Source organism: Atractosteus spatula, chromosome 9 (assembly GCF_055471065.1).
Source record: "Atractosteus spatula isolate fAtrSpa1 chromosome 9, fAtrSpa1.hap1, whole genome shotgun sequence".
NCBI classification, from domain to species: domain Eukaryota; kingdom Metazoa; phylum Chordata; class Actinopteri; order Semionotiformes; family Lepisosteidae; genus Atractosteus; species Atractosteus spatula.
Genome location: NC_142714.1, coordinates 23,051,732 through 23,064,228, shown reverse-complemented (window position 1 = coordinate 23,064,228; position 12,497 = coordinate 23,051,732). Strand labels below are relative to the sequence as shown.

The following is a 12,497-nucleotide window of genomic DNA, read 5'->3' as shown; positions in this document are numbered from 1 at the left end:
TATCATATCATCTCATTAATATTGTTCGTACCGACCCACTTTCTCACTAAATAAACATTTGCAGAACCACAACATAAATCTCACTTTTAAGCTTTATAATACAAATATTTTTTACACAGTATTTTTTAAAACCAATTTGTGGTGTTATCTTCTGCATGAAGCTTAGATATATGGTTTTATATTTGTTCTATCCCACTGAGAATCTATTGACGGGACCATTTGTAAGCCATGAAGTCTGTTTGCTTTTACAAAAACTGTACGACAGAGAGGTTTACAATTAGGCCTTTACATAATAATCAAAAACTTATTTGAGTTGCAGCACACAAACACTGCATTAATGGGAAGCACACTGACACAGAAACAGGGGAGTTTTATAAAAAAGTAATAAAGCAATAAGAACTTTTTCTAAACTGAATGAATGTGGATTTCACCAGGTGCACAATGTCCATCTTCATCCCTGTGTGTGTTATTCTAAAAGATCCACAGCACACTAACTCTGTGAGGTTTTTTTGACTGGTCTTTAACTGATGTCACTGGCTCCCGTGTTGTACAGTACTGTATGTCACTTTGTCAGAGAGAGAAACTGTTTGCTTTTCACTGCTCGCTGGTGCTCTCCAACTTGTTTTTGCTCTCTCTTCAGACTCAGCAGTGATATTTGATCCTGGTTTGACGTTTGACCCTAATGTGCAGAATATTGTAAAAACATAATTCTTCCATCTCGCACATAGCCCCAGACTGCATCCTATGTTATCTTTAACTATTGCAGAAAAGACAGTCACACATTTGGTTTTTCTAGAATTGATTATTGCAACTTCCCAATTCTTTTGTGGAGATTTTCTGACGAAAAGCACTTAAGGAGCTCAGTTAGAAAGCACGTTAGCAAAAATAACACATACAGTACTAAAGTTTACAAACAGAACCTGATCAATTCCTGGCACCAAAACCATACAAACAGGTGTCCTTACCTTCCAGGTGGAGCCCATCTTTCTGGAGGGTATAGTTAAACACGGCAAACGGAGCCACTGGGGATTTGGCAACGATGATCTACAAAACAAAGAGCACAATACACCCTGTTATTCGACTGGGCTACTCAGACTTGTCTGTAACAAAGGCCAAAGACAGAGGCTCCCATTGCATAGCAGCGTGAGACAGGTTTAATGAACTACAGGCTGGTGTGTAAAACTAACACCAGGTGGTAGGTATTTTAACAATATTTCATAACCGGACATGGAGGTGAAATAACATTTAATACGCTGCCATCCTGCCACCCTAATGCAATATGTTTAAAGTCTGCGACTCAGGCTGCCTGTAATGGATCACACTGCTGTTAAATGTGCATCTTAAGCATTAACATGTCAAGACTGCCCTTTTCAGTGATGACCTTCCAGCATAAAATGTGTGTTTGAGTTTAAAAAAACAAAGATTGATTTTTTTTCAGCTTGCCTCCAAAATTGGTTTTGCCCAGAGCAACACTGATACACAAGTTCAAGTCAAAATAAATACAAAGGAATGTCAGATGTTTGATGAACCTTCTTGAGAAATTTGAGACCACTTTTTTTTTTCCTCCTTTCAGGCAACTGGATGAAGGTTGTTCACTAAGGCGAGAACACTCTGCAAGATGGAAAAAGTCTGCAGTATAGAGCAGAGATCTTGCATGAACAAAGAAATAAACTTTATAGGCAATTTTAAGCAATGATGACCTTTTCTAACAAACTGCTGAGCATTAGTACATAGTGAGCCAAGGTCAGAAAGCCTTATCCATAAACTGGCAGCAAAAGCAGCACATTTCTGAAGGACACAGATTTTACTTGTGGTGTGACCATACCAAGTTTCACCATCCATTTTTTTGTGCCTTCTAGACAAGAAGCTTCTAACTTTCTAACTTCTAACCTTGCCCCTCTTTTTTCTTCTGGCTCAAATAAAGTATTATTGCCACTGAAAAACACTGGTAAAGAGGGACAAGAGGGACAGAGAATGATTCAGAAAGAAAAAAGATGGTCATGATAGGACAAACCTAGGAAAATGCTGACTATATACACTACTCTTTGAAAAGAGGTATTTTATAGAACAGTATATACAGTAGTTGTAGTTGGAGATTCCAGTGTGTATTCCTCTGGGAAATGTGACTGACATCTGTAAATAAATACTGTATAAATTGGCGGCCTAGATGCTCTGTGACATAAAATACACTAGTACAAAATACATTGTTTTGTTTAGGAAACACAACGAGCGAGGACACACTGTTATGCTGTGCCAGGAAGAGAAAGCCATTACCCTTAACCTCAAGAAAACACCCTGACAATACGAGACAACGCTGCCCTTCCCGAAAAAGGCCAGCACACAGCAGCCTTCCTGAAAGCCACCTCACATGTGGCCATTCTTCTCCGTAAATCGAACAGCCGTATTGTCCCTGACGCAAAGACATTCTTGCAAACAGAAAATGGAAAAACACCTCCTTATTCATGCTGTGATTTGGCCCCAAAGAACCAAAGTAGGAAGTGAAACCTTTGCATGAACTTTCAGCAGCATGATGAATTACACACCATATGTCCTCTGTATAAATCATAACAGTGTACTTCTTAAAGACTAAGGCTGTCAGGGTAGAAGATGGAGAAGACAGAGGTTTGCAAATGCTTTGTATAACAAAGCACTGGTAAAGGTCAGAATTTGCAGTGAGCAAAAAGAGACACACTCCAAATATTAACCTGATCTGTATTAGGATATATTTATAGATGGATATATATAGAATATTCACCAATACATAAACACACAGTAAATGGGAAAAAAACATGAGGAAAGGACAACAGTATATTTAGTTTAAGTATGTTTGACAGTTTCACTATTACACCACTTTTACATTTATTTTCACTGAATGACGATGACCATGTTCAACAAGTACAAATAAGAACTACTTTTGCAGAAAATAAAAGAAAATAAACAAAAAATAAAAAAATGAATCTGGCTTTATAGAGGGCTGCACACCTTCACATGTCATGTGTGTTCTTACTTAATTCAGTGTAGAAAATGAGATGCAATTAAAAAGAGAGAAGACACCACTACCTCAAACTTTCTGTTCTGCTGAGTGGTGACTCAGAAACTATGCTGAATTGGATTGGGTGGATTTTGCCTAGCTCGGTGGTCTTGAAATCAGACCGCAGACTGGCCAACGTGATTCCTGCCTGAATCTCAGCTGCCCTGATGGAACGTCAGTTTCAGAAAGCAAAAGGTTCAGACTGGACTGCATGTGTTAAGCAGAAATGCGTTCACACTTTTAAAAAAAAATAAATAAAACATTCTAAGTAATTAAAGTGCAGACTCACAAAAAACTTTAAAGTGATTTGGAGCCAGATGTTGCTGGAATGCATCTCCAGCTGGCATATCAGATATCTTGCCTAAAATAATTAGAAACCAGCTAAATTACCCTCCCTGTTGATTGTTAAAGAGTTGTTAGAAACACTTCTGTGTACACTACTGTGCATTCCCCCAGTTCATATATCCTGCCCCCCCCCCCCAAACCAGTTTTCTAACAGTATTTTATATCTAAATAGTAACTTCAGAAGATTATCTGAATTCACGGTTTTAGCCAATTTTTCCATTTTCTTTTACTTCTAACAACTGATCACACCAAAAGAACACCAAAAGCACAGAAAACGCTGATCATTCAAAAGCCCTGGGATCTCTAGTGACTGATCTACTATACAGTACCACCTATACAGATCCAGCACAGAAGATACTGCATTCTGATTCTGCATATGGTTGAAGTGAATACCCTCACTTCTTCAAATTAACTGCTGGTTGAGATCCTCACTATTCACTGTTAAATGGGCAAATAGTCTAAACAAGCTGGAACGTGTTTTTACTCTTTTTGGAAGATGGCAAAACAAAACAAATGCAAAAAAGATCAAAAGACCAAAAGAACTGGATTAAATCTTTAATATTCTTAAACCCCTGAGTTCCTCTCATCGGTTCAATGTGCTCACTGATGCAACCCGACACAGAAATGCTCCAGAGCTGCATAACCATCCATTTTCTATCAGCTTTGTCCAATTCAGGGTCGCAGGGAGTCAGAGCCTATCCCAGCAAGCAACGGGCATAAGGCAGGATGCACAAACATGCACACACTCGCACCAGGGCCAGCTTTTCCCAGAAGTCAATTAACCTACCAGTATGTTTTTGAACAGTGGGAGGAAACTGGAGCACCTAGAGGAAACTCACATGAACCCGAGGAGAACAGACAGACTCCACACAGATAGCACCACAGGTCAGGAACTGAACCCAGGACCCCTGCACTGCAAGGCAACAATGCTAACAACTGTGCCACCATGCCGCACAGCTGCACAGAAAGTTGGATGGAAATCTTTTCGGCCTGCATTTACTTAAATTGTTACAAGAGTTAGGAATACTTCTTGTAAGAGGAAATAAAAAACAGGTTCTGAAAAGAAGCTTGCAAGTTATTTGTGACGTACAACATTTAAGAACACAGCAACAAAGATTTGTGTAACACTGATATTCTTTCCCATTTACCATACCCTGCAATTCCGATTTGAGGAACCTGTTCTGATGCGGTTCTTTCTCACTGTACCAGCGAGGTGGAATGACACTAAAAAAAAGAACCACACCCAAGATGTAGCAGGATATTGGAAAGCAATGAAGTCACGTGTCCACTAATGTGCATATGATTTACACAATACCATGTGTGTGAGAGTCTGAATCAGGTCCTGTGTAGTTACATCTGCTCTGCTTTGACATGGTGAAGTGTTGCACTGGTATAATCACTAAAGCTCTTTATTCACACGTTTTCCACACAATAATTATAAACAATTGCTCACATTTGTATAGTGCTTCATCATTTTACAGGACCCTAAAGGGCTTTACATTTAAGGACCCACTTCATCCACCACCACAACAGTGCAGCCAGTAGCCCCACTACCTTGCAGATCTGCTGGAGAAGTCAGAAATAATTAAGAATAATTAAGGTTACCCAGAGTGTGTAAGCCATATTGAAAATTTAGCCAAGACACTGAGGTTCACACCACTGTTATTATGAAAAGTGGCATAAAATGTTTGAAGATCGAGTAGTCAGGGCATCAGTTTAATATCTCATTCAAAGGATGGGACCTCCTACTACATATATCCACCTTACAGTCACTATAACCAGAATACTGGTTTAACAATTCTGCTCCAGATAGATGAGCGCCACCTACAGGTCCACCAACACCACTTACTACACCAAGCCCTGGTTTTCCTGATGCCCAGAATGGATGACTAAGCATCAGTGCCCAAGTTTTGAACCCAGCAATGAGTGACAGGTCTGCTGCCCCAAGGCCGTGACCACAGACTGGACCAAACAAACAAATTAGCTGGACCTCTCTTCCCCCATCAGGAGCCATGCCCCCACACTCCCTCTACCCAGAACTCCACCTCTCTACCACCATCTACTCTATTTTTCTTCAGAAATGCGCCAAAGTGCGATGCCAGATTTCCAAGTTTCAGAGCATGGGCTTATAGGGATTGTTTATTCAGCTGCTGCACGGCAAAAAAGGAGTCCTGGGAGACAGAAGAATTCCTGTTTTCCTGGCGTCAGATCACCAAAAGCCTCGTTAAAAGAAAACAGCAGGGATGGAGAGAAGACAGGAACAGCAAAAGAGACTTTTGAATATCTGAATCTGCTGCATTCATTTGATATTCTTTATTTTTGACACTACATAAGCACAACAAAAAATCATACTTTTAATAGGGTTATCGGCAAGCGGATACTGTTTATTGTCAGGGCTTTTACAACTTGTTTCAGGACTTCAAGGGTCGGGAACAGTGGGCTGCCTGTAGCTGTGCTAGCGTTAGAAGGTATGGTTCATTAAGTGGAATAAAGATTAACATTCATCAAGCAAATGGGGTTGTTTGGAGCTCTTTTAAGGCACTCTGAAGTTTACTCTGTGCCCTGTTTCCTTCCTTTTAATTTTGGGCTATTTGGTTTCATTGCAGAGGTCAGTTCAACACAGCCACATGAAGGGAAGGGGGTTTCCCAGGTGTTTTAAAGCTACAGCGGGCTTCTCTCAGGCCTTCGGTCTCAGTGGACTGGCTAGAGAAGTACTCTGGTCTATGTGCTGGTCCGCAGGTGCGGACAAAAAGGCCTGTGACCTGGATTGGTTCAAAAAGCATTGAAAACCGAATGCATTATCACTCTGTTTCTTACAGCACAAACCAATCTAGCGCTAATATCTTCCCAACCATCTTATTAAGTCATGAAAAGGTTTGTGACTTATCAAACATTTTACTTTCCTAGCCAATATTCTGCCTTTAATCGTGGATACTGCTTTTCTTTGATTAGTGCTAGCCAAAACAGCACTGCTGACAAGATACAGAGATGAAACAGGAAATAAAATAAACATGATCACATCCAACTGATTATTTATCCAGTACATTTGACATTTAACATTTTTCTGTCTTTTATATTTACAACAGTGGTGGTCAGGTACACAAACATTGTCAACTATGGACCCTTCTCCCTGAAACACTCTACCAAAGAGATCCTTTTGTTTGCAATATTTCAAATACATCAACTGACTCCCTTTACCTCACATTCCCTTTACAGTCAAGCCTCTTTTATGTCACATTACACAATCTGAACAGAACTCCTTGATCAGGGCTCTTTATACGTAAAATATTATATCTAACCAGATCCCCTTCAGGAATTCCTTCACTTGATCAAAAGACATATGAAATACTTAGTCTGATCAGATTTACATTTATCGGCAATGTCCTGTAAGGTCAGAAACTTTTTTACCTGCAACAGTTTGCCTGATCAGAACAGACTGTTGCCCCAAATACTCTGCCTGCTTTGTTGGTGAGCAGCCCTTGTCAAGGTGACAATCATACCTGTCTGCGCTGGGAGTCCAAATACTGCACAATGAGCCTGGTGTTGACGCTGTGGCTCCATGTGTTTCCCAAAGCAGCTGTCACATACCCAGAATCCTCTGCACATTGGACGAACTCTGAAATACAAAACTCCCTGTTAACAGTGGAACCCCTCGGCTACCTGTAGATCAGAAATCCACACACCACTGAAGTAGTGCGGAGAGCACAACTGGAACGCATCAACAGAAGAGAGGAAAAGGCAAAAATACCATGACCCCTGTCTCCTATTAGACCTCATTAGCTCTCGCTAACATACAAATCCATCATAGAAGAAATGTTATAATAGGAAATAACTATGAAATATATGAAGAAGTTTGCTATTATTTGAAAAAAAAACATTTTGCTATGACAATAAGTCTTTGAACAGTAAAAGACCCCAAAATCTGGAGGTGAAACAGTCCATGTTATGCAGACTTTGACTACAGTTGTCCAACTTCCTTGCCAAAGGAACCTATTTTATCAGTGCTATGTGGAATAGCGTCCAACACAAATACTTTTTATTTTTATGATCCATCCATTTTCTAACTGCTTTAGCCAATTCACGGTTTGTGAGGGGGGGGGGAGCCTGATCCTATCCTAGCATGCAATGGGCGCAAGGCAGGATGCACCCAGGAGAGGATGCCTGGGCACACACTCACGTCAGGGCCAAAGGTTTACAGAAACCAACCAGCACGCCTTTGGACTGTGGGAGGAAACCAAAGCACCCAGGGAAAATCCACACAATATGGGAGAACATGCAAACTCCACACAGATAGCACCTCAGGAATTGAATTGCAAGGCAGCAATGCTAACCTCTGCACCACCGAGTTGCTCATTTTGATGACCCATATAACACAAATAATTTCCCATGGTAAACACACAGCACTTTGTTAGAGCAATGTTTCAAGAACCAAAAGGCCTGTTTTTCAATTGTGTCCTGGATGATTTTTGTGACTTCACAGTGCTGTTGCTTGGTGCCGAAGGAACAAAAATCAAGTGTCAGCTTTCAAAAATTGGCACAATGTCTGAAGAGGCAGAAAGCATCAGGCACTGTTCAACAATGAGATAATTTTTTTTCAGGAAGACTCTTGACACAGATTTGACAAGTCAGTTCAGGAGCGGCAGCTTATGTGCTGTGACATAAATGAACATAGCTAATAACACCACAATCAGAAACATCTTTAGAGGAACAAGCAGAATACACACAACGGGATAAATAAAGGATCAGTAATATGACAAAGTCTTGCATATTTGCTTCACACAACTTAGTTTTGTAATTCTGACAACTGTTTTATTTTGGAGCCCTCAAAAACACGCAGAGGTAGAGAATTTTGCAGGGATGTGTTTATGAAAGAACACCAAGCACCAAGAGATCAGACACAAATGCAGCAATATTTATCCATAGATACAGGAGTTTAAGCCGAAGATTACATACGTACGTACCAAAATGGAATATATTTGTGGGAAAACTGTGCAATACAGTATTAGTTTGTAGGGCCTTTCAATACAGCAGGATACTATTCTCTTCATGGTACTGCTCTTACCCAGATAACGCGATTGAACAACAGTTTGAAAAAGACCTCACTATGTGAAGACACTGAATAAAACAAATTCCTGACTGACATGGACAGATTGCTTAATCACTCATGTCCCCTCGCATAACCCTTTTCTAGTAAAATCTTACCAAGAGGAAGATGTTAAAACCATGTATGAAAAAAGTGTCCAGCTGTAAACTCTTGGCTGTGTCAGCTGGTTTAATCCTCTCTAGGGACCAAAGCATTGTGAACCACTTTTCTCTCATTGTAAATAGGCCATGTGCAGAATTTTCGAGCCAGTTATATCCTGCAATTTTTCATTAAGTAAGCAAGGATACCAAGGCTGTTTCGCAAGAAACATCAGCAATTTTCATTTCCTCAAAACATTTCCTGGAAAAAAGAATATGTATTTCATGTACATAAATAAATTTGGGAAAAAAGAAGTGACTACTGCTGCAAAACAACTATTGCATTGACAAAAAGGATAAGCTAATATATTTACAACAGGCTCTCTTTGTTTTGCTTCATTCTTTGCATCATGGGTTCTGAGGGAATAATGTCTGTGCAAAACAATTAATAAGGAAAGGTAAGCTTTAGAAGCCTTAAAACTGTCATTCTTGTGTGTTTATTTTAACTTTTAATTTGTCTGCTTCAGATAAAGTCTAAGCCAATGGCATACAGAAGATGTTTTGATATAGAGCCAAGCAGTGTACAGAGTTCTCGTTTTCTGGGCTGCAAGGAGAGTTCAACTTGGAAAGCTAATGTTAACCAATGTCCAGCTGCTGAGCTTCGTATAATCACAAACTGCTGATCTGTCACGTTTTTCTGACCTTACATCATGTTTATATATATATGGATATTCAGCCACATTTTTTCACAATACTTTGCAAAATTTGCAACAGTATGAAGGCACACCAAGTGTTATCAAGAGGAACAAATCCAGCCTTGGCAAAACTGGATTGGTTACTCTTGATATGAAAATATATCAATGGCAGTGTATTGACAGGGTAGTGTGGGAATTGAAATGAACCACAATTTAAATCATTTGGAAGAAAACTAGGTATGAAAGACACTCAGTTTCACATCCTGACCCACCACAGGGTCAGTCTCCTAGAGAACATTGAACCTGGAATGGGAAACTATACACTTCAAGGCTGAAAAGATCCAGAGACATCTGTTGAAGGATTAGAGGCACAACTTCATGTATTTGAGTTTAGCATAAACATTTTTTATTCCATTAAACGATGTCTACAAGGATCTAAGTAAAGCAGTTCTGCAATAGCAGAACTGTTGATATGAGTAAGAAACCCTTTTGTCGTTGTCAAATGCACTCGTTTTGAACTTCCTCGATGAGAACGTTTAGGTTCCTTTAAGTAATGTGCTTCACATCTGGCTAAAATCATCATCTAAATCTAAGGAAACCAGCTGCAATGAAGTAAAAGCTCCAGCTACACTGAAGTAATGTTGACCCAGACCGTATTTAACATCAGGAATTGGTATCAATCCATAAAGCAGGGCAAAATAAACAGGATTGAAGTACTAAACATTCAGCTTGGCATTTAGTGGCTTATTAATAATAGGAAACATAGGTCTGCAATTCAATGTCACTGTCCAAGGGATTTATAGCTGTCACAATAAGACACATCTCAACACATTAATGCAGACACAGTGCCCTGCCATGGCACATGCCAATAAAAGAAAGAATGACGAAAGCTATATAATATGATATAAAAACACCTATGCTGTCAAAACACGTAGAGGCCCTTTAGTAACATGATGTGGTTTCCTCTTAAATATATAACCTTTGTATTTTTTAGAAACACTGAAAGGATTGGGAAATCAGAAACTGTTATTTTTGCTTTAGTGTTGAGCACTTTACATTTGTGTTAATGAGATGGATATGAATATAATATAATATAACCTAATAATATGAGCTTTATTTTTGGGTAATTCCATGCATAAATTTTTAATACCGGAAGAAAACCAATATACTTTGTCTTCACTACTTGCTACTAGTATATTTTATATCTACTGTATGTTATACTGCATTTAAACATGAATATGGCATGCTAGGCCACAGTACATACTATACCACACACTGTTAAGGTCCATACTATATGATACACACAGAGTACTAAAATAAACCTGACACTTGTTTTCTAAGCTGAGTGGGCGAAGCACGTCACTGTAATGACCCAGAAAAAACAGTGACAGCACCCAAGTAGAGGGATTCACCCACTCCTCAGTTCTCCCACCTCTCTCTGACCACAGAGCCGTGGTGAGAGGTGCGCTGTGCAAGGCCATGTAACAGCCCTCGCTTGAAAGAGCACTTCAGAAAAGGAACCAAAAGTTTTCGAATGTCGAAACATATCTATTTTTTTTTAATTCTACAGCTTGCCTCCAGCACTTATAACAAAAATAGCCAAGGAACTGTTGCCACTTACTGTCTGTAATGTTTGAAATAAATAAAGAAGGATTATTATGTGAAGACATTCATAGTGCATACTGTTTGAAAATCTTCTGGTCTCACGATTTTCTGAGCTGATGCCAGCTTGTACTGTATGTCGGAACAACACACATTTTAACTCCCAAAAGCAGCAATGTCTTACAGAACCACCTCGTTCTCTGCTGACTCCTCTTCAAATGTGGCCTAGTATTCTTAGACCAACCAAGTGCCACACAGGAAACATGCCTTTGAGAGGAGCTGAGAGAATTAAACACGAGCAGAAAAAGCATTGCAGAAAAACAAATGTGAAAAAAAAACATTGCCCTTTAAAACTACTTACTGCTCAAACTCAGTTCAGTTTAAATTTGCCAGATTTCTCCAAATCATGCCATGGTACAGATAGATTTGCATTTAATATGAATTGGTCTGACACTCCATATTTATTTTGGCCCTTTACATTCAACACCCATTTGTGATGGAAGGTACTAACCTCAAAACATGCAGAGCAATCTATGTGCTGAGAGGAGCAAAGCACTGCTAATGTGTAATTGTCGGCAATTATGTTAAGCCATGACATTTGGCTTATTATTGACACAACAAATAATGATCAACAGTGTCCTGTCTTTCCTGGGGATTCTCCTAGATATAAATAGACTCGATTTTAGAGAGCTAAAGACAGCTCACTCAGTCTCGGTGATTAGCATGTGTCTGAGTGAGAGTGCCTCAGGTCTCCGGTTCCAAACCCAGACATGAAACCCGACAGATTCCAGTAATTATAGCTGAGATCGGGGTTGATGCCTAAATTCATTTCAAAAGTGGTCACATAGTGACATGTCAGGTGACAACTGTGCCAACATTCATGTTATACAAAGCTCAAACATCGTTAGTGGCATTTAAATAAAGATATAAGGCAAACAGTCTTTGATACACAGATCTACACATCAATCATTTGATAGTGAATTGTAATTTATAGCAACCATCGTCAATTGATGTCTCTATCATTATTACGACTCCTCTGTGGTGTAATAAATACCAACAGCTTTTCAGTCCTGGAAACTAAGAGCAAAAACTCCTATAATTATAGATTTTTGATATTGTCATATAACAGCAAAGGCAGAGAATAAGCCAGAAATACATTAAAAAACACGGTACTCCAGGATTGTCCACACATATCCAGACAATAAAGCAAAGAAAGAATTCCAATAAGTGAAAATTCCAAGCATCAATTATTTTCATCCTCTAGAGTTGCACAGCAAAAATGGTGGGGATGAAAGTGCAGGCAAAAGTATGCTTTTGCTACTGGGAAATTAAAAAGTTAAGCAGACAGAAGATGAAAGAGGGAGGCTTTCAAGACTGTGCATTAGTCAATTCCTTTGCTCACAGGGAGTGTGGGGTTATTATGTGCTGCTCTTATCAGAGAGGTTGTGGTACCAGTCTGAGGCTGGAGCTGCCTTGATCCATCAGTCACACCCCCATGAAACATTTCAAGGTCTCTGTGCTTTATTAAAATTAATCAAAGTTTTGTTTTAAAAAAATGCAGATGCCTAAAAACTATCTGAACTTCAGGATAATGAAACTGGACATATTGGCACAGCCAACAGTCGGTCTGAGTAATTGGAAAG

General features: G+C 39.4%; 1 protein-coding gene across 2 annotated transcripts in view; it reads right to left on the bottom strand.

Annotated features, from left to right (window-relative positions):
* Positions 1 to 12,497, bottom strand: part of rad51b (RAD51 paralog B) — a 184,410-nt gene that overhangs the window by 55,228 nt on the left and 116,685 nt on the right. For both annotated transcript variants that reach the window (XM_088925973.1, XM_088925972.1), the window contains exons 8-9: positions 6,877 to 6,992; positions 966 to 1,044 (exon numbers count right to left, since the gene is read on the bottom strand). In XM_088925973.1, the coding sequence (XP_088782099.1) occupies positions 966 to 1,044; positions 6,877 to 6,992 (195 nt within the window). The remainder of the gene's footprint in view (positions 1 to 965; positions 1,045 to 6,876; positions 6,993 to 12,497) is intronic.